A 23,377-nucleotide genomic window follows, 5' to 3' on the forward strand; every position below is an offset into this window, starting at 1 on the left:
AAAGTACATCCACAAATATGAAATGAACCAAAATTAGTGTTGCAATCCATTTGAAAAGCAGACTCACATTGTCAATGGTGATCTTACAATTAAATTTTCCTTGAGACATTTCTTATGCCTCATCTTTATCTACGATAAGTCCCGGCTGTGGCACAAATTTAAATTGACTCATTCAGCTTCCATCATTATTGTCAAAGTCACTTTAGATGTGTCCAAGAAATTCAAAAAGTGACTAAAGCGAACATAAAGCCAGGTCAGAAAATTTGCATCAAGTGCAAAGCAAAATACATTTTTATGACGGAAGCCACATCAACTTCATCTTCAGAAGATTTTGATCCAAACACTTCACACACAGTAGTTTGGATGAAAGCTCGACTCCTTTAGGCACTTCTCCATTGAAAATTTGAAGAATAAGCAGCAGACATAAAACTAGCTATTTGAAACAAAAGATTGAATTGAGTGCAAAATACAATAGCAGGAAAAATAATGTCCATTCCTGGAAAGACTGAAGACACTGCACAATCTGGTCACTCTGTTCAATGCGGTTTGTGTAATGATTACACTGACCTTAACAAAGAAATGAAAGAAAAAATTGAAATATCCAATAGATCAACAGAAGTTCAACTACTGAATATGGCCCCAAAAAGCTAGTCAATAAATGAAACAGCAATAAAGTTATGCCACAGTACATCCATTTGTTGCTTATTATGTCAAAACGTGGGGACCTTGCAAGTTGTTAACTGTTGCTTGATTTCCGATAAATTGGAACGTGATACCACGTCTGTACACATGTTTGTTCATAAGTGTATCGAATTTTTGGCGACTTGAACAAATGTTATGAAAATATACTACTTCAGTGATGGCTCCATGACACAATATAAAAACTACAAGAACTTTGTGAATTTATGGAACCATAAAAATCATTTCAATATTGAGGCTGAATAGAACTTCTTTGGTACAAACCATGAGAAATCTCTCTGTGATGGAGTTGGTGGCAGAACTAAATGGTTGGCTGCATGGGCAAGCCTCCAAAGACATTCATATGACCAAATATTGATGCCAAAGGATCTCTTCAATTTTTGAGACCAAAATATAAATTGAATTAAATACATTTTTGTCACAAAACCTGAAATTGAGGAAAGTGGAAAGTTTCAAGAAGAAAGACAGCAAGAAAGCAGCACAACAGCTGGTACTAGAGAGCATCACCAAATTGTACCAGTTGATTCAAACTTAATTTGCATCTGCAAAGTTTCCAAAGACAGCAAAAGCTGGCAGAATTTGTGACATCACTATTCTGTATTCAGAATTACCTGAGTTGTCCTCTGGTTGTTACATTGCCTGTATTTATGATGAAAAATGGTGGACTGGCAATGTTGTGTAAGTTTCAGTTGAAGAAAATGATGCGTTGATAAAATGAACATATCTGCCAGGACCTGCTCATTCATTTTATGGCTGGAAAGACAAGATATATGTTGGATTCCAGAGCAACACCTGATTTGCATGCTTCCTGCTTCTCCAGTTACAGTGTCTGGCCGACAATATCAATTTCCAGAAACCATGATGAAGGAAGTGGCTTGTAAATGTAACAGAATGGGGAATCATGTAACATAACCAGTTTACACATGAGAACCTAGGATAAGATGCTCAATCATTGGCTTAGGAACCAGGCAGACACTCACTTAAGGCTTTGAAGCCTCAAGTAGCAAATTACAGGCTGGGGAACCTGGACTGAGAAATCCACCCACGGCTGGTATTGCACAGCTACTGGGTGTGACCTCTACAGTGATGGGGTTGCCAGTTCAGGTTTCTTGAACTGGTAGTGCGACAATGTTGCTGTGGACCAACACAACAGAATACTCAAAGTTTCTCAATTTTTTTTTAAAAAAAAAAAAAAAAAAAAAAAAAAAAAAAAAAAAAAAAAAAAAAAAAAAAAAAAACCACACACACCTGTTGTTCAGAAATGCTCCTTACTTTGATCCTTTTTCGTAGTGCACTATATGCCAGCATTGGTCAATCAAATCCACTTTTCTAGAATGATCAAAACATGCTCTTTCTGAAGAGAGTGGCTTTTGAAACGTTTCTAGAAGATAATTTTGTGCAATATCTGATTGAAAATACCCAAAGTCAGCGAAATGTCAAGTGTTGCCCTGTACGTGGTTGGATATGGGGGGTCAAAAAAATGGCTGTATCTCAAAGAGTGTTCCAATGAAGAATCTAAAACTTATCCAAAATTCGTCTGATATATGTGGTGCTCTATATACAAATTTCAGGAAAAAATTCAAGATCATCGAGTGGGGATCCTAGACCACTGGACATGGAATGACCAAAAAATTATTTGTGCCACACACCACTGATTGTCATACACAACGAAGCTTTTCACAACAATTCTAAAGTATGCCGAGATCTCTGCATTTCACACACAGTAACATTTCATGGAAATCTGTTCTTGCAGTGTATATGTCATCCCAGGAGGCCATCCACAGAATTCTTCTCATGTACCTTCACTTAGAAGTAAGAATTTCATTTTTTGTAGTAATTGTGATATGGTCTGTACAAATCCAGTAGCATCAACAGCTTCATGATGGAGATTAAATCTTGTTGCAAGATGATTACAGAGACCTACCCCATCACACATACTTTTTCTTATATCTATTGCTGAAAATATCCATTTTTTTCCTTCCTTATTTCGTGCACAGTATTTCCAAGCTCATAAAGCTGAAAGTGGTTTTTAAATAGAGATGCTGCACCATCAGGCATATGCACTTGTTCAGGAAACGTATGGCCTCTAGATGCAATGTCATCAATTATTATGCTGACTGCGTTGCATGCATGTGCACCTTCATGAACGAGATCATCACTGACAATAGCAAAAGGAAGTGAGCTACATAAATGAATATTGATACCTGTGATGTGTGCCAGTGGTAACTTTGAATTTCATTCTGGAAAGCACTAGACCAGTTCTCAGCAAAGTCAAAATGAACTAATACATGTATTCTGGGATGTGGCTGATTTTACTTCTGCTATGGACTGTCTCTGAATCCTGTGAATATTATAATGAGCTACTCCTTTCATGACCCAATACCTAACCTCTGTAACAAACTTCCCTAGTTCCACCATCTTCTTCACAAACTCTCCTCCCTCCCATAATGTATAGATTACATCATTGTGAGTATACTGAAGGTGTAATGCTTCCAACAGTCATCCCTTCAGCACCAGGACACATTGCACACTCCTGCACCAACATTTATCTTGTGGTTATTAACACACACACACACACACACAAAAGCATAAGGTCCATCTCTGTGTACTTCTTCCCTATGACACAACTTACGGTGAAACAAATGTTTCTGTTTAGTGTAATAAATGCGTGTGCATACCTCCTTCACTTGCTGACATCTTATCCATTTTGGTGATAAACAGTAGAATTTGTGCGACCAGTTATCGATTCCAGTTCACCTTTTTCATTAGGAGATATGCTTCTCTTATTGATCTTGCCATACATCTTTTTACCTTTTTCACCATTTCCACTAACAGAGGTAACATTAGCCTGATTATGACTTCTGCTGCAATCCTTGTTATCACCTAAGGTAATATTCCAGGGCAACATTAAGCATATCATCTTGCAATGCAGATCCACAGTAGGAATCTGGGCATGCCCAAATATGGTTTTTATTCTTTATTTTACGAGCTTTTGAAATTACATGATGTGAGGAAGTGGGCATGTATCTGCTGCTTGGAATAGCCACCTGGTATCAGTGTCAGTAACTGGACCTTCTCGGTATAGGTAGATGCTGAGATAGCAGTGTTTAGGTTTTGAAACAATACATCACACTGGGCACACGTCACTGCCTTCTGGTTTGGCACCAAGTGCATCTACATTATACAACTAACTAAGTTTCGAAGATGTTGCTTGTGTAAAACTTGTTTCAAGTGCTACCACCTTTCTTTATACATACAATTTTTTTTCTTGTACTTCTTATCTTGACTGGGCATTTAAGGTGGTGGGAGGGAGGGGGGGGGGGATATTTTGGGCTACAACACAAATGCTAACATCCAACACATTAACAACTTCTCACCCAGGAATATAAACATCTATAGTGTCTTCTTCTGTTTCACATTCTGGTGATGGTGATAGTTCAGGTGGTTTATCAATAAATTTCTTGTTGTAGTGAGTATAGGAATTCCTGCACAATAGATGTGATGGTGACAAAATCAATTGAGGGCCAAGATATTTCTGCAATGCCTCTCACATATTTCAAACAATTGTGAAGAGTTTTCTCTTTTCTTAAACATCACCTTCCTGTGTGTGTTTTTCAGTCCATACACCTCACCCTTTCACTACTGTATTTCCTCACTGACATTGTAGTGAACAAAAAGTTCAATGATTCATGTGCAAGTTCTCACTTGTTTGTTACGAACAGAAGAGAGCTGGAAACAGTGTTGCCAACACACATATTTTACACTAAAAATTCAATTATGCGAAATATGCAGAATATTGAAAAATTTTTAATGCTTTACATAGAAAAATATTGTCCACTTTGACTGCAGTAACTACTAACCGGTAGCGTTCTCGCTTCCCACGCCCGGGTTCCCGGGTTCGATTCCCGGCGGGGTCAGGGATTTTCTCTGCCTCGTGATGGCTGGGTGTTGTGTGATGTCCTTAGGTTAGTTAGGTTTAAGTAGTTCTAAGTTCTAGGGGACTGATGACCTCAGTAGTTAAGTCCCATAGTGCTCAGAGCCATTTGAACCATTTTTGAACTACTAACACATTAACCAAAAATATATTGCTCAATCTTCATAAGTTTTGTGATGGTGGTTTTCAACTAAATAATTTTTAGTAGTAAATATTTACATAATACAGATAGCTGGAACAGAGAAGGTCTTTTTTTTTTAAAAAAAAGTATATCAATTGTATCTAGTAATACAACAAGGATGTCAGCATTCTGTGACTTTCCAAATCAGAAAAAATTTTAAATTTTTGTATCTTCTTCTTAAATCTGTAAGTTAAAAGAAAGCATATAAGTGTGTGTGTGTGTGTGTGTGTGTGTGTGTGTGTGTGTGTGAACTAAATTTGAACACAAAGATGGAGCTTTAAAACAAAACATCTGGCATAGTTTTTAGTTCTCTACTGTTTTAAGAGTTACTTACAAAATACAGATTTTTCGAAGAACTGTACCATTTAAAAAACCAAGATAAAATGAAAATATTTACTTTCTTAATACACATGATGTAGATGTCTTAAAACATTTTTTCCACAGAAATTCATGATCATGAATTGACACGTCCTGCATGATTTGAGACGAAATTGCCCAGGAGTTCTCATAGTATGGTGTTCCATTCCTCCACTAACGCCTTTGACAGCTGCTAGGTGGTAGTTGGTGCATATGGACGTGCTGCAATACATCTCCTCAACGCATCTGATATGCTCAATGGGATTTAAGTTGAGCGAACAGGCAGGCTATTTGACAGTCATCCTCTCATTCCAAGAGTTCCTCTGCCTGCACTGTTTGATAAGGTCACACATTGTCATCCATATAAATGCAGTTAGGACAGAATGCACCCCCATGCAGTCAGGTATCACTGTGGGTGTGTGAGGTGGTGTGCCTTGCAGTCTTTAAAATGCAATTACAACTGCATGGGGAGGACGTACAGTGTCACAACAACATTGACCAGTGAGTGTACAGTGTTCAAGCACACTGAGATCAGTACACATGTGCAACATTATGTGCCCCTCACCATAGCATCTAGACTACCAAAACAATCACATTCGACAATGTTCCTGGGTGAATTATGTGATCCTACCGCTTACCATTTGAGGGTAAGTCCAGAATCACTCCTCAGACTGAATTTGCTTTCATCCAAAAAAAGTGTTCGACTCCCACTTCTAGAAGCTCAGGTCCTTATGCTCTTGGCACCATCACAGAAGGTGCCACCAATGAGCGGGTGTCAATAGAACACAACATACTAGCCATTGGCCAGAGTGCACCCCCATGCAGTCAGGTATCACTGTGGGTGTGTGAGGTGGTGTGCCTTGCAGTCTTTAAAATGCAATTACAACTGCACCTGCTGTTAGACGTGGCTCCCTTCTTGCCTGTCGTAAAATTTAGCAGTGGTCATCTGCTGTTGTCGTTGAACAAGGTCGACCACCTCCTCTCCTTCAGGTGGCAGGGCCTGTGGCACCCCATTCATGTGAAACAATGTTGTGCGCAATACCAAACTCCTGGGCTTCATCCATCTTCCCTTTTGTGATGATTCTTCCATGTGTACAGTCATCCAAATGTCTCTGGACCATGCTGTAAGAAGAACACCAACAAAGTGCACCATAACTGTCCACTGACTGGCATACACCACCCTTTCCCGCACCTTCAATTGCCTCTTGTGAGGCCAGCCCCATTTGGTGCTATAGTCACGCTGACCTCAAATCATGTGACATCGAGCTTTCTGGGCACAAATGGGAGAGCTCTGGCAACACATTCCCACACTTTCATTCACTTCCACCGAGATGTTAATATTTTATGCTACTATACCTATCTGAGTCTTACATTGTGCAGATCAGTGTGATTGGAGAACTTATTGACCAAGTTTTTGTTTACATACAAGAATTACCTATTTAAAAAGAATTATTATCATTTTTGCCACATGTATCACGCACATGGTTATAGCCAGGCATGACTGTTTCCACTGCATAAGCTTTGACACTGTCTCTCAGTTATGTACCCATTAAACAACTAGGATATCTCAGTAAAGTACAGGACCACAAACTGCAGTATCACAGGCAGACAAGCAGACATGTTATTGTAATTTTTCTCTTTGTTTATTGCAATGACAAACACAAATTGATGCTGAACCAGTAAGTAATAGCTGTTTCATTTATTGGTTTATTTCAAATTAATCTGCGTAAAAAGTTTTAATGCAGGGTTTTTAATCCAATAACCACACAGTTTAACCAAAACGGATTACAAATTTTCAGTCCCATAAGGAAACAACAAAACTTAAAAAGATACTGAGTATTCTCCAACAAGGAACAAACATCAATATTTGTTAAGTATCTGCAAATAACAATGGGTACTAAAGTTTTGGAAATTTGATTTATAAGATGTGTAATTAAGATACTCCACAAGAATATTACAAATTTGTTGGGTCAACAAAACAAACATAAACCAAATCCTCTTTTCAAAAAAGTATAAAGAAAACAGTAGTCACTAAAGTTTACAAGCCCACAAAATAATCATAGGCGCAAATTTCCAAACAAACAACGCTGATTGCTTTTGGTTGTAGTGCTCCCGACACAAAAATATCTATGAAAGCAAGTGAATGATACACAAGTTTCATATATTTTAATTTATTTTACAGTAACAATTGTAAACAAAGTTATCACTAAACACTTTATCATGGACAATTTTGTTATTCGATTCATCACCTGGCTCACACTCTGCAAGTTTCACACCAGTTACTTGAAATTTTAATTTGCAACAATATGCAAACAGCAAGGAATTGCCAATTCTCAGTCAATAACCTGACAGTGACTTCAGTGATTAGCTGCTCCTGCTTCCCTTCTGACAGCGTTACGATTCGCTTCCGTGTAATCCAATATTCTGCGACGTGTCTGTCGAACATACTGTTTTTGTTTATGGTATATTCTTAACACACCTTTGACAGCGACGAATGCCAATCCACCCTATGGAGAGAAAAAATTATTTTAGAGTAAGAATTGTAACAGAAAGCTCATCTAAACAGGCTCTGACACCTGCCTGTCAAATCACATACAATTTTTCAGACCAAAAATTGCCTCTTGATACTGGGTTGCAGCCACAAAAATATCACAACTTTCTGGCCTATAAAGGACTACTTAATTTCAAAATATTCCTCAATACACTGCCGATGAAGTCATGAAAGACTGCTGTAAATCTGAGTACGAATCCACAATCACATCTGGCTGGATGTGATTAGAAGGGCCACATAGTCTATGGAAACTTTAAGTACAACAGCATTTTCCACATCTGCTATTTTTCTGGAAAACGCTTCATTAAATGTTAATATAAAGTTTGTTTAAAGTTGACGTTTATTTAATATTTATCTCCCACACTGTCTGAGATGTTCAGTTAATTCCAGCTAGACTGTGAAGATCAATCGAGAATAGTTTGAGATGATAGTGTGACCAATGCCAAGGCCACAGAGGGAGCTGCTGGAGAGGTTACACTCCAGGAAATGGTTCAATGCTCTTTAGAAGGGGCTCCCAAACTTTTCCTTCAATGGAACACTTTGAGAACCCTAGTACACTGATGGAACACCTTGTTTCTTTTGAAGGTTAATAAATTATTAAAAATGAGAAAAACTTGTTTTATTCAGTGATTAGTTCAATTCTGCAGAACACAGTTTGGGTAGCCCAGCTCTACAGCAACAAACTGTTTATGATTCTGACAATCCACATCAAATAACACAGGTGGGTCACCTCAAATCTCACTGAACAAAATGTATGTTACAATTTTAGGTTTACAATGATATCCTTGATTTGGAAATATGAGTCAAAGACCTCGTCGTAGCCTCCCAATTTTTTTATTTAAGAATTTTTTTTTTAAATGTCAGTTACCGTATTTACTCAAATCTAAGCCGCACTTTTTCCGGTTTTTGTAATCCAAAAACCTGCCTGCGGCTTAGAATCGAGTTCAAAGTAAGTGGAAGTTCTGAAAAATGTTAGTAGGTGCTGCCACAACTAACTTTTGCTGCTGAATGCATGAAGCGCTACACAGGCACGCTTTGCAGGTACAAAGATAAATACTGACGCCAAAACCTCTGTGTCAGTAAATAAATTAAAAGAAAAGGTAGAAGAATGTAAACATTATGCCATGTATTCTTCTTTCGTGTTTGCTGCTATCTCATTTAAATCCTGTCTGCCTAATAAACTATGAAACTAGAGTGAGACAACAGCAAACGCGGAAGAATATATATAATCACGTCATGTTTGTATTTATATTATTCTTATGCTGAATGGTGATACAGTCAGAAATGAAGCAAGGAAACTGACTAGATTTTTAAATCTAAGATTACTAATTTCTGCACAGAGTGTAATGTACGAAAGAGGAGTCTGCAAAGATTTTCAAACAGAGAAAAATGTTTGCTAAACTCTAATTCAGAAAATCTTGTATAATACGCAGTCTATTATTTGGTTAGTGTTGATCATTATCAAAGAAAGCAGCAGTGTAAGTAACAACAAATAGCAGTCTCTTGCCATTGTTTAGCTTATGAGACAATTTCTCTCTTTTTTTATTGTTAGCCGCGGTAGCGTGTACAAAAGCAAGCCATGCCGCGAGTGGCGACAAGTCGTTAACACTCATTATCAGAATCCGACAAACAATGCATGACACAGTACAATAATGCCTTTTCAGAATGAGATTTTCACTCTGCAGCGGAGTGTGCGCTGATATGAAACTTCCTGGCAGATTAAAACTGTGTGCTGGACTGAGACTCGAACTCGGGACCTTTGCCTTTCGTGGGCAAGTGCTCTATCAACTTTTTTTTTCTTTCTTTCTTTCTTTTTCCTTCTTTGGTTCAGTATTGTTCATTGTGTTTGGTCTGGGTGGACATCGCAAGACATTGATTCAGGTCGATTATTGATTCCTTTACTCAGTTTTCTTTATTACCGAGGGCGAGCAGCCCACTGACTGAACACGCTGAGCTACCCAAGCACAACTCACACCCTGTCCTCACAGCTTTACTTCCGCGAGTACCTCGTCTCCTACCTTCCAAACTTTACAGAAGCTCTCCTGTGAACCATTTTGATGCATAGAGTGACAAACACCTATAACAAAGAGAACGACACTTATCAGATCAAAGCATAATAAGCAATTGATTCAAACCAGACGAAGCATGTGAAAAAGGAAGAGTACCCATATAAATATGGACAGAGCGCCTGACGCATAGCAATGGCTACCTGGTAAAGCTTAACTGCTAAGCTTACGACTCGAACCAAACTACAGTAGCTGTATGTTCATCCATTTGACCTAAATTGTGTCTCATGTTACAATGGACCAACTTTGTTTCGATTTGGAGGTGCGGTCTAAAAATTCTCTCTCCCCTTGAATTTCGAGTCTGAAATTTCAGGTGCAGCTTAGATTCAGGAAATTTCTTTTCCTTGATTCAGTGTCTCATTCTTCAGGTGCAGCTTAGATTCAGGAAATTTCTTTTACTTGATTCAGTGTCTCATTCTTCAGGTGCAGCTTAGATTTGAGTGTGGCTTAGATTTGAGTAAATACGGTAGTACCATATAGTAAAACATTCCCTGCAAAGGAGAATTTCCACTTTCTAGTTGAACAGGTTTTATAAACAATTTAAAATGTTGCCATACAATAACTCAGTTCCTATTGCCACATCTTCACATATTGGTCTCATGAAATCAAAAGCTCATTTAGACTCAGAATTTTATCTATTCTGAAACGAATAAGCGGCACATTTTTTCAAACATAATAAAAGATTTAAACAATTTGCAAAAGTTTCAAAAACTTAAAACCATGCAACTCATGTGCAATCTGCTTGAATTAAAAATGTGTTCAACTGCATCAGTCTCTTCCTCTGATATTGAATGAAGCCTTCCCATTGAATCAACAGCAACCGGAGCATTCACAGTTTTTAAAATATTAGGAACCATAAGTGAGCACCGATGGTGATGGTGCTGTCTGCAGCTGGCAACTTGTGTCCAGCAGCCAGTCCATGTGGCAGCATGAAGTTCACAATTCAATTCTTAACTATTTGGTAGCAAGTCAAAGGTTGCAATTTACCGTTACTGTCAAAGAATAATTCACCCCAAACTTCAGTATATATCAACATGGATAAAGGGACATTTTGAGAATTTTAGAAGTTATCATTGATGTTTGCATAAACTATTTTTTAGTAAATCAGAGTTTGTGATTTAGTTCCTGTAGCAAATTTTATAACTAACATATCGTGTTGCATTTCCCTTTCCCTTTCAAAGGGAGTGTATATTATCATAAGTTAACACTATTTTGAATGTCTTAGTAACTAACACCCAAAAGTTAGGAAACTAGTAACTTTCACCACGTTATTTTGTTGCCTTAATAGCAATTCTATTTTGTGTACTAATTTTTTTAATTCTTGGATGGAATTAAGAATATTTTTTGCCCAGCAGATTAAAAGATAATCAGCAGGCTTAGTTTAAAGTTATTTGTTGATTCTCCTGTAAAACATTGCACCAACCACAATGCAGCCCCCCTGTGAATGCTGTTCTCAAATGGGACGAGTTAGTTGATGTTCATAAGCCGGTGGAAATCACCTTGATTACTGTCAAAATTGGCAGTTGTTGCAAATTGTTGTTTGGTTTGCTACCCTCTCGAGCTCTCCCATTACAAAAGGTATCTAAAGTACTAACTTCTCCTGTGAATGCAGTCTCCTCTGCAAGAAGTATGGGATCTGCCACTACCTCTCCAGTTGATTGCAAGTGGCCTATCAGTGACAGGTATGGGCAGGCATACAAACAGATCAGGGGTATGGCCATATGAACCAGGATGGCTCCTTCCTATGCCAACCTTTTCATGGGTCACTTGAAGGCAGGTTTCCTGGGATCCATAAGTCTTTAGTCCCTTGTTTGGTTTAGATACACTGATGACATCATTGCCATATGGAATCATGGTGAGGTTGACCTGTTAACATTCCTGGAATCTATAAATACCTTCTCCCAATTAAATTTCACATGGACTTTCCAAATCCCATGCCACTTTCCTAGATGTTGTTCTTGCCCTCACAGAAAGCCAGCTACACACTTTTGTCCACATTAAATCTACTAACAAACAACAGTACTTATATTTTGACAGTTGCCATGTTTTCCATGTCAAACGTTCCCTCCCATACAGCCTTGGCATTTGGGGCAAACTTATTTGTTCAGATGCGGACTCTTCATAGCACTACACCACCATTCTCACCTGAACCTTCACTTGGCGTAATTACCCCACCAGCCTAATTCAAAAGCAGCTTTCCCAGACCATCACATCCATTCCTGATACTGCTGCCCCCCCCCCACCCCCCCCCCAAAAAAAACAACTACTTTGGAACACTTGTCACTCAGTACTATCCTGGCCTGGATTAATCAGCTACTTTGACATGCCCATGACTTCCTAAAATCATATCCTGAAATGAGATCCATTCTGCCCAAGATTTTACCTACCACACCTAGAATAGCTTTTTGTTATCCTCCCAATATCCTTGTCAGACTCCATGCTCCTTCTGTAGCCATCTCCCTACACTGTGACCGATACCACTGAAAGATCTGTCCTATGCACCCTCCTACTAGTAACTCGCAAAACATATACTATTAAAGAGAGAGCCACCTGTGAAACGAGATGTCATATACCAGCTGTTGTTGTTGTTGTTCTTCTTCTTCTTCTTCTTCTTCTTGCGTTACGGCCTCTGCAGGACCACGGGTAGCCCCTTCGTGGACTGCATTTTCCTCTTCTTTTCCCAGAACCTCTTCATTCTCTCTCTTCTTCTCTCCCGCTCTTCTTCCGAGATCTTCAGTTTCCATTACTCCTGTCAGCTCCACTGGGGACACACTAACCTTTTCCTGTATTCTACTTTGTCATTGATCTCCGGCATACTGGTCAGTGTATATTTGTTCCTCCAATTTTCCTTTCCTTCGACCTTGATCCCCAATTCCAACCAGTCCTTCCGAAGTTCAACAACCCACTTGGTTCCTGTATTTCCCCTTGTCCTCCCTGTTGTTTCCCACACTCTCTTCGTCATTCTGTCCATACTCATCCTAACTACATGTCCCGCAAACCATGCCCTTTTGAGTCTGACTTCCCCAGACATTGTTCTCATGTTCCGGTACAATTCTTCCCTAGGTCTTCGCATCCACCTCTCTCCACCTCTTTTGGGACCTAGTATTTTTCTCAGTATTTTTCTCTCTTCTTTCTCTAGTTGTTCTGCCCAATTTCTTCCTAGTGTCATCGTCTCAGCACCATATAATACTGCATTCCTCACCATTGCCTTGTAGTGGCATATCTTTGTCTCTGTGGATATATTCTTATATTGTATATGTCTCTTGTCATGCAGAACGCTGACCTAATCTTCTTTATCCTCTCTGTTATTCCCTCCTTGCTCCTGTTCCTTCCTGTTATAAATTCTCCCAGATATTTAAATTTGTCCACCATTTGCACAGTGCCTTCCGGTGTTTCCCAGTCTGCAGTGGTATTTAATGTCTTTGTCTTGTTATAGGCGATCCTCAGTCCACACCATTCTGGCTACATTACTTAAGCTGTCGAGTTGTGTCTTTGCGTCTTCTTCCGTCTCACTATTGCTATACCAGCTGTTATGTAAACACTGTTTGGTCTTTTATATCGGCATGACAACCTGTTTCATCGCATGTGCCACCTGCATCTTTCCCTCAGACACCAGTTTCTCAGAACCCCACAGGTGGAAACTAATGCTGCGACACATCTTTGGTTTTCACCACCCACCTGGTCTTAATTTATGTTAATTTCTGAGCCTCAGCACTCCTTTCTTCATTCCACCTTTCATTTTCTGACCTGCCTATTTTTTGCTGTCCACCTCCCACCTCTCTTACATACAGTGCTTTTCATTCTTATTAACTTGTGCATGTTTTAGTAATAATCTCTGTCTTGCATACTACACAGTCTTCCACCTTTAGGCTCTCAGGTTTTCAAATCTTGGCCAGTGCAGTTCCCAACAGTCATCTTACCTTCTCATCGTGCCTGGTATGTCTCCCCTGACCAGCAGTTCTGGGTGACTTTTCTGAAATCTACCCCATTTCCTAAGCCTCTCCAGTCCTCCTCCTCCACCCCTCTTCCCCTTCTGCTGGAAGAAGGGGTCACTATCCCTGAAGGCTTGCATATGTATAACCTTTTATGCTTGGTGAGTAGACTTTTTACATATCCAATTACATTATATTGTGAAACAACTGGTAATAATTTTAGAGCAATTATGAGCACTGTTAAAAATAATAATGATCTTTTCTGCCTGTGGTTGCGCGTGCTGAATTTTGCGCATTGGCAAAAATCCTGATTTATGTCCTGTGTCATCACTTATAACTGCAACACTTGTGGTCTTGTCCAGAAAATGTCACCCCAGTAAAAACTGAAACTTAAGTCATTACTCCAATGATATCCCTTTACTTCTTGTAGCATAATCACAGACCATTTCTCAGCAAAACCACAGTGAAGCATTGAACACAGTTCTTCTGCCTGTAAAAGTCCCTTCACTTCTGCAATGTGTTGTTACAATTTCTTCAGATGATGGTGTATTACTACTTTCACTGACCATTTCCCCAGTCCACCAGTGAAAATGTTGATGGGAACAGTTTTCTTAATTCGTTTATTTTCCTTCCATGGTGGATATGAAACTTCTGGGGAGTCATCTGGTATGCCTTCCACATCAGGTGTCTGTAATGAAAGTCCTCCCTTTCCAGTGCAGTTGCCACATTCCGAAACAAACAGGACTCTTGCCTAACTGCACAGACTACTAAGAACTTCACACATCCAACCATGGTGTGGTATGTCATATGTTCAATAAGTTCTTCGGCGTTATCTAATGAAATTCAAAACGCACACAATACACAGACATCTCCTAGATGGCTGTGGTAGTATAACATATCACTTTGATGACGTGAAGTGTTGCACAGGCTTTTTTAAACCGATGAATGATTACAGTCACTATAAAAAGTTTATTTTCATAATGTATCAGGTAATCTATGTTTGGATGTTTGTTTTATTTATGTGTGTGTATCGTGAGATGGATAGACACAGCATATCTGCAAGCTGGGGCTACAATAAACATTATACCACATTTGCGGTACCTGCTGATTGGGCAGTTTATTCCGTGTGGCCGATCCATATTTTGGAGATATGGTGCACGCCATAGAGCAAGAAAGGCCGTGGCAAAGCCAATGACGTCATGGGAAGAAGAGAAAATTTTTATAGAGATACATTCAGTTGACATCTATCAACGAAGCAGAATTTTTGGACTATGTCCTTATCAAAGTTTTTGCAGGGATCTGCATGATGTAATTGCTTTGTAATGCACAGTTATTGTAAACAAGATTACAATATATGAGATGACGATAATGAGAAGACTCATCTTTATTTTGAGAGTCTGATATTGGGATCATCCTCTTAACTTCCGGAAGTACCTGCAGCACTTTGAGAAAAGTAGTTTGATTAGAAGAGGTCTGTGAGCGTGCTGAAATATTAAATTGAGCAAGATTAAATCACAGGAAATCTTACATCCCAATCAGACTTTGCTCACCACTCACTGTCGTGGTAGAGAATCAGTACAGTGTGAAACCACCCACTTACGTCTTAGTGGATTAAATTTTGATCTTCCATTGTACAGGGTGTTTCAAAAAGGACTTTACAACTTTAAAAATACGTATAAATTTATTGAAGGAAGATATACAGTTCGGTTTAGTTTATCTTTTTAGGGAAACACGTCAAGTTTTTTACCTTAAACTAAGGATGTTGTATGCGGCTTCCGTTGGTTATCATGCACATGTCCCATCAGAAGTTGATTTCCTCCCTAACTAGCTGTAGCACTGCAGGTGTAACTTGCTCATCCTCACTGATCTGTGGTATCAAAAATTGTTGTAACATATCTATGTACACCATCCCATTGATCGTTCTGTCACGGAAAAACAAGGGGCCTAAACTTTGTTCTTGCTCAATGCACAAAAAACATTCAGTTTATAGCTATCACAAACATGTTGCAATGTTTGATGTGGATTTTGACTGCCCCATATACTACAGTTGTGTGTGTTAACTTTGCCACTTAAGTGAAAAGTCGACCTATCAGAAAAGATGATTTTGTCCAAGAAATGATCATCCTCTTGTAATCGATTTAACGTATCTGCACAGAAGTAGTTGCGAGTAATTTGTCAATGTCTTTTATTGCTTGTACGATCATAAATCTGTATGGTTTCAAATGCAAACGGTTTCTTAACACACGCCAAACAGTTGTACGTCGGATTTGCAGTTCGCGAGATGCATGCCAGCTCGATTTTGTAGAGCTGTTGACAAAACGTTCTCCTGCTCGCTCAATGATGTCATCAAATGTGCTTGGATGACCTGATGATTTCCCAAGTCTTACCGAGCACCCTGTTCCTACAAAATATTTATGCCACTCATAGATTGTAAGCCTACTACGAGGATCTTTAGAATACTTGGTATGGAACTGTTGTCGCTAACTTCAATTCTTCAAACCAAAACAGACATCTAGCACGCTTGGGTCTAGTGAAGACATGTATTTTTAACGCAACTGCTGCTAGCACTCCTTACAATGCAATTCGGCACTAGCAAACTATGCGAGACAAAACTTGATGTATTTCCCTACAACTTGACACCTCTGTAGGTACTATGAAGTAATTTATATGCACTTTCAAAGCTGTAAAGTCTTTTTTGAAACACCCTGTATTACGTTGTACACTACTGGCCATTAAAATTGCTACATCAAGAAGAAATGCAGATGATAAATGGGTATTCATTGGACAAATATATTATATGAGAACTGACATGTGATTACATTTTCACGCAATTTGGGTGCATAGATCCTGAGAAATCAGTACCCAGAACAACCACCTCTGGCCGTAATAATGGCCTTGATACACCTGGGCATTGAGTCAAACAGAGCTTGGATGGCGTGTACAGTTACAGCTGCCCATGCAGCTTCAACACAATACCACAGTTCATCAAGAGTAGTGACTGGCGTATTTTGACGAGCCAGTTGCTCGGCCACCATTGACTAGACGTTTTCAATTGGTGAGAGATCTGGAGAATGGACTGGCCAGGGTAGCAGTCGAACATTTTATGTATCCCGAAAAGCCCGTACAGGACCTGCAACATGCGGTCGTGCATTATCCTGCTGTAATGTAGGGTTTTGCAGGGATCGAATGAAGGGCAGAGCCACGGGTCGTAACACATCTGAAATGTAACATCCACTGTTCAAAGTGCTATCAATGTGAACAAGAGGTGACCAATGGCACCCCATACCATCACGCCGGGTGATATGCCAGTATGGTGATGACGAATACATGCTTCCAATGTGCGTTCATCACGATGTCGCCAAACACGGATGCGACCATTATGATGATGTAAACAGAGCCTGGATTAATCCGGAGGGGGGAGGGGGGGGGGGGGGTGGCGGGGGGGGGGGGTGAGGGAAAGACGTTTTACCAATCATGCACCCAGGTTTGTCATTGAGTACACCATCGCAGGCGCTCCTGTCTGTGATGCAGCGTCAAGGGTAACCGCAGTCATGGTCTCCGAGTTGATAGTCCATGCTGCCGCAAACGTCATCAAACTGTTCGTGCAGTTGGTTGTTGTCTAGCAAACGTCCCCATCTGTTGACTCAGGGATCGAGATGTGGCTGCACGATCCATTACAGCCATGCAGATAAGATGCCTGTCATCTCGACTGCTAGTGATACGAGGCTGTTGGGATCCAGCACGGCGTTCCGCATTACCCTCCCAAACCCACTGATTTCATATTCTGCTAACAGTCATTGGATCTCCACCAATGCGAGGAGCGGTGTCGCGATACGATAAACCGCAATCGCGATGGGCTACAATCCGACCTTTATCAAAGTCGGAGACATGATGATACGCATTTCTCCTCCTTACACGAGGCATCACAACAACGTTTCACCAGGCAATGCCGGTAAACTGCTGTTTGTGTATGAGAAATCGGTTGGAAACTTTCCTCATGTCAGCACGTTGTAGGTGTCGCCACCGGTGCCAACCTTGTGTGATTGCTCTGAAAAGCTAATCATTTGCATATCACAGCATCATCTTCTTGTTGGTTAAATTTTGCGTCTGTAGCACGTCATCTTCATGGTGTAGCAATTTTAATGGCCAGTAGTGTATATTGCTTCTTGTACATGGCAAAAGTCTCTTTAATATTGGGAGTCTTGTATCTTTAAACTTTCACCACTTTTTCTCCTTAAACTGTTGTAGCACCTCCCTTGTTTGCATTCTGGTGAGAAGTCTCCTTCATCTTCCATATAAAATGACTGTGAATATGACCATAATAAGAATCTGATCTTCCTTTTACAGACCTCTAATTTCTTGTTTTGTCCACCATGTATTTTGACACACACGGAATGTGGTGCAAAACTTTTTTAAATGACTTGGGGTTAAGAGACCTTGCACCTTTTCACTGTAGGAGTCATACAATTCGAAAGGTTAATTGATGTTAAAAAAAAGTCTTGGCAAGTTGTGCTAGTTTCCTTCGATTGAATTTTACAGAAGCTCTCCTGCGAACCTTGCAGAACTAGTACCCCTGAAAGAAAGGATATTGCGGAGACATGGCTTAGCCACAGCCTGGGGGATGTTTCTGGAAACATCCCCCAGGCTGTGGCTAAGCCATGTCTCCGCAATATCCTTTCTTTCAGGAGTGCTAGTTCTGCAAGGTTCGCAGGAGAGCTTCTGTAAAGTTTGGAAGGTAGGAGACGAGGTACTGGCAGAAGTAAAGCTGTGAGTACCGGGCGTGAGTCGTGCTTCGGTAGCTCAGTTGGTAGAGCACTTGCCCGCGAAAGGCAAAGGTCCCGAGTTCGAGTCTCGGTCGGGCACACAGTTTTAATCTGCCAGGAAGTTTTAAATGTTGTCTGTGTCACTGAGCTGTGAGCACTTCGACTAGCTAACAAGAACTTTGCGTAGTGAGTAATTTGGTTTCCATGTACAGAGGACCTAGGAAATGCTACCCTAGTGTGTAGTAATTCCGATAGGAATGTCCAGCTATGGACAGCTGAGTGCTGCCTACTGTATTAATCTGAGGCAGAAGGAAGTTTACTGACCCACAGCTCAGACATGCTGGTGCAGTCAATGTGAGGAGAAAAATCTGCAGAAGCACTTATTGTAGAATTAAATGAACAGCTACACTCAAGAGTCCAAGCCACCAACAGCGAAATGGAAATTCCACTAACACTTACTGAACAATTTATGAATACACACCACAGTATGCAAAATTAGGAACTTCATTATCTTCATCCCACATCTATTACATGAAAGTAAGAGCCGTGCAGAGTTCTTGTGTGAATGTTTAACTGTAGTTCTAAGTTAAGGACACAGTATAGATGAAAAATGATACACAGTAACACCTGTTACACCTTAGTAATAAGTTACTGGTATAATTCCATGTGGTTTAGTTTACTAGTTATGAGAAGACTAACTCAGTAATATTGTAAACCCAATAATTTAACATATATAAGAAATAATTTTATATTTATACATTGTAGAGAATCAAATTAATGAACATTTTAGCAGGCTGCATATAAGATTACATTTATGTAAATCTGACAATAGACTTTGAACTAGTAAATTTTACACTACATTAGGATTCTTCACTAGTGATAGCGTGGCTGGAAGGGAGACAGTAAAAATGACAGTCAATGACAGACTATATAACTACATTAGTGGGGAAACACATTATAGAAGGAGAGTACAAGTGTAGTCATTTGAGAATGGTATGGGAGACTGTGCTGTGAAATGACTGAATGAAGATCTGGCAGCACCGTGTTTCTGATGAGTGGTGGCGATCTCTGTGCTCACACTGATGTGTATAAGAATTCTCCATTCTAATACCAGATATAAACACAGCTTAGAAGCTTTTCATATATATATATATATTTTTTTCCATAGACGGCAAAAATGTAATGTCACGCCACAAGTAAGAAATACTTACATACTTTTTTAGTAATTAGTCACTACTGGACCTCTCTTAACTCTAAAGCCACCTTTAATTTGACAACTGCACTCTTAGTTTTTGTTCTAATCCATAGAAAGAAAGATTAGGGTTCACCATCTCTGTTACAACAAAGTTATTAAAGACTGAGCACAAACGGAAGTAAGGGAGAAGTGGTGATAGGGAATTGGCAGTTTTCTACTAAAAGCAAATAGACTGACAATTGCTTCAGGGAAATCATGGAACGCCAAACTCTTTACACTTGTTATCCACACAACAGGCATTAACAAGCAAAGGGCACTTTTACTTTATTTGCTGTTTCTACATGCTACAACTTTTATCTACCATTTTGTTCTAAATATTTCTGTTTCTTTATATGTTTCTGTAAAGTACTTCTCAAGATCATTCTGAATTAAGAGTCCGACATGTACAAAATTGTGGTCTTCTCTGACAATGTGTGTGTGTGTGTGTGTGTGTGTGGGCGCGCACACACACACACACACACACACACACACACACACACACACACACACACACACACACACACATATGCAGGGGGGAGGGCGGAGGTTGGACCAACCTGCATTGCAGTTTACATATTAAGGCATAACGCTGACCACAATGGCAAAACTGGCCAGTTCACAAGACAAAGAAAGGAGCAAGCATATCTTCTCCAAGAACCATGTCAAGCAGAGCAATGTGGTGTTAAACAACTGTTTCTGGTTTGATATCTGGTTTATTTTATTTTTTTGCAAAGCAAACTTCACCACATATCCTCTGTTTTGTAATAAAAGTCAGTTTCATGCGCTCAGAAAATAAAGGACTGTAAAGATGACACTACATCAAGAGATAAATGCATTGTTTTCTTTTTCCTGCGATTTTTTCCTTGTTTTCTTGCTGTTTTTATGTGATACATTGAAAGTGTTATTTCTGGATGAGCTTTGTAAATTTATTTCTTTGTACAACTATGTTTCTATTTAGGCACTGCAGTTGTCACGAGACACTGTAAAATTAAACAGAATAATGGTAATGCATTTCCTGACCTCAATACAGCTAATTTCAACACTTTAAAGAGTAAACTTAAGTATTTATTAATAGAGAAAAGCTGTTATTCAGTAGAAGATTTCAAGTTGTAATCTCCCTTTGTAAAACAGTGTATATAGCATAAGTTTGTTTTTGCAACACAAAAATGATAATTTATGATCTTCGCACATTACATCAATACATGCATTTATATTTCAAGCAGTAGAGTCTCTCTGTAAAACAGTGTATATAGCAGTTTGTTTTTGAAACAAGATATTTTTACCTTCACTATTTATGTCCATGTGTGCACTTATGTATGTTAACTAAACCTTTGTACATGTGAACTAAAATCTATGACAATGTCTGAAAACTGATTGTTATATGGACGCAAACAAATAAACAAATATCCTAAATGCATGGTATGACAATCTTTCTTTAAATATACATAGATAATTAGTTTATTTGCGAGTGTTTGTCCACATGTGACTTATGTAAGCGTACAGTGACAACTGTTCACAGTATGGATTGTTTTGTGCAAACCATGAAGTGTTAATTCAAATTACAAGTATATTAATGTACTTTCTTATCACGGACAGTTGTATTGTGAAAGGTCCCAAACCGCGATTGAGCGGAAAATCATAAGTTTGAAACTGTGACCTGTAATGGTTAGCAAACATTATCTACGTTTACATCTACATGGATACTCTGCAAATCACATTTAAGTGCCTGGCAGAGGGTTCATCGAACCACTTTCACAATTCTCTATTATTCCAATCTCGTATAGCGCGCTGGAAGAATGAACACCTATATCTTTCCATACGAGCTCTGATTTCCCTTATTTTATCTTGGTGATCGTTCCTCCCTATGTAAGTCAGTGTCAACAAAATATTTTTGCATTCGGAGGAGAAAGTCGGTGATTGGAATTTCGTGAGAAGATTCTGTCGCAACGAAAAATGCCATTTTTTTAATGAAGTCCATCCCAAATCCTGTATCATTTCTGTGACACTCTCTCCCATATTTCGCGATAATACAAAACGTGCTGCCTTTCTTTGAACTTTCTTGATGTACTCAGTCAGTCCTATCTGGTAAGGATCCCACACAACAGTTTTCTAAAAGTGGACGGACAAGCGTTGTGTAGGCAGTCTCCTTAGTAGATATGTTACATTTTCTAAGTGTCCTGCCAAAAAAACACAGTCTTTGGTTAGCCTTCCCCACAACATTTTCTGTGTGTTCCTTCCAATTTAAATTGTTCGTAATTGTAATACTTAGGTATTTAGTTGAATTTACGGCTTTTGGATTAGATTGATTTATCGTGTAACCGAAGTTTAACGCATTCCATTTAGCACTCATGTGGATGACCTCATACTTTTCGTCACTTAAGGTCAACTGCCACTTTTTGCACCATCCCAATATTTCTTCTAAATCGTTTTGCAGTTTTTTTTTATCTTCTGATGACTTTATTAGTCGATAAACGACAGCGTCATCTGCAAACAACCGAAGGTGGCCACTCATTATGACATCGAGATACATTATGCGTTAACTGAATAAAGTGTACCTTACTTTCATTGCTGCATGTAGATGTGCTACATGAGACAATTCTACAAACATCATTCACTCTTGCTATATTCACAATGGATGGCCAGCAAGACAGCAATAAATACTGGACTATATGCTCACAGATTATGGACCAACAATGCAAACATCGCCAACAGCGTCAACTGAGTGAAGAGACAAGAGCTCACCAACACGAACTATTGCCAAAAAGTACTTTATATTGACTTAATAATTTTGTTACAGTTATGTTACTTTTTCATAGTCACTGTCTTTTGGATAACTGAAGTTGCACTTAACACTGAATTGTGTTTTTTCAATATCTTTCAAAATTAACAATTAAAAGCACTATTTTTCAGTAAAATGCGACTGGTTTTATAGAAGTCATTTCTTTGCCAACCTTGTATCTTCCTATTCTCCTCACTTGCTGGTTCTCATGTATTTCTTTAAATATACATACATAATTAGTTTAGTTGCATGTCTTTGTCCACATGTGCATGTTGTCTTGTTTTCATGTGTGATTTATTGTCCTATGTTGATCAAATATGCACACTGTGCAGTGTCACATTATGTTAGCAGACCGTAGCCCACCACGACTTGTCCACTGTGTTTAGTGAAATATTTTGTTAGGGTCAGCTTTTTGATTTTGGCAGATGGATGTCACAGTTTTATGACATTGCTTTGTGTGTGTGTGTGTGTGTGTGTGTGTGTGTGTGTGTGTGTGTGTGTACATAATATTCAGTTGACCGTGGGAAACATTCAAGCTCACAATGGTTTTTGTTGAGATATATTGAACCGTCCTGCAAATTATCCCAACTTAGCACAAAGGGACTTCTTTCTTTGCACTACTTTGAAGGAGTACACACGCAGGGTCCCCCCCCCCCCCCCCCCAATTCATCAGATAGGGAGGTAAATATCTGTACACCCAAGTAATATTACTTATTTTACACATAGAAAATGGCAAATTTATTGTTGACTGTTACAGTTTTATGTAGCTACAGGGACACCACACAAGTATGGAATCTATGATTTTTAGCCCCAAATATTAGTCACAATTTCTAAGATATTACTGGAGCCCATCAAAAACATGAGGTGTGACTGAGAACCTG

General features: G+C 39.2%; 1 protein-coding gene across 1 annotated transcript in view; it reads right to left on the reverse strand.

Annotated features, from left to right (window-relative positions):
- Positions 1–6,902: 6,902 nt before the first annotated feature.
- The window catches only part of LOC126474134 (E3 ubiquitin-protein ligase MARCHF5-like), an 86,381-nt gene continuing 69,906 nt past the window's right edge, over positions 6,903–23,377 (reverse strand). The window contains 1 exon segment of the mRNA XM_050101571.1: positions 6,903–7,678. Within this exon segment, the coding sequence (XP_049957528.1) occupies positions 7,529–7,678 (150 nt within the window). The 3' untranslated portion in view covers positions 6,903–7,528.

The sequence above is a fragment of the Schistocerca serialis genome, chromosome 4 (genome assembly GCF_023864345.2).
Source record: "Schistocerca serialis cubense isolate TAMUIC-IGC-003099 chromosome 4, iqSchSeri2.2, whole genome shotgun sequence".
NCBI classification, from domain to species: domain Eukaryota; kingdom Metazoa; phylum Arthropoda; class Insecta; order Orthoptera; family Acrididae; genus Schistocerca; species Schistocerca serialis.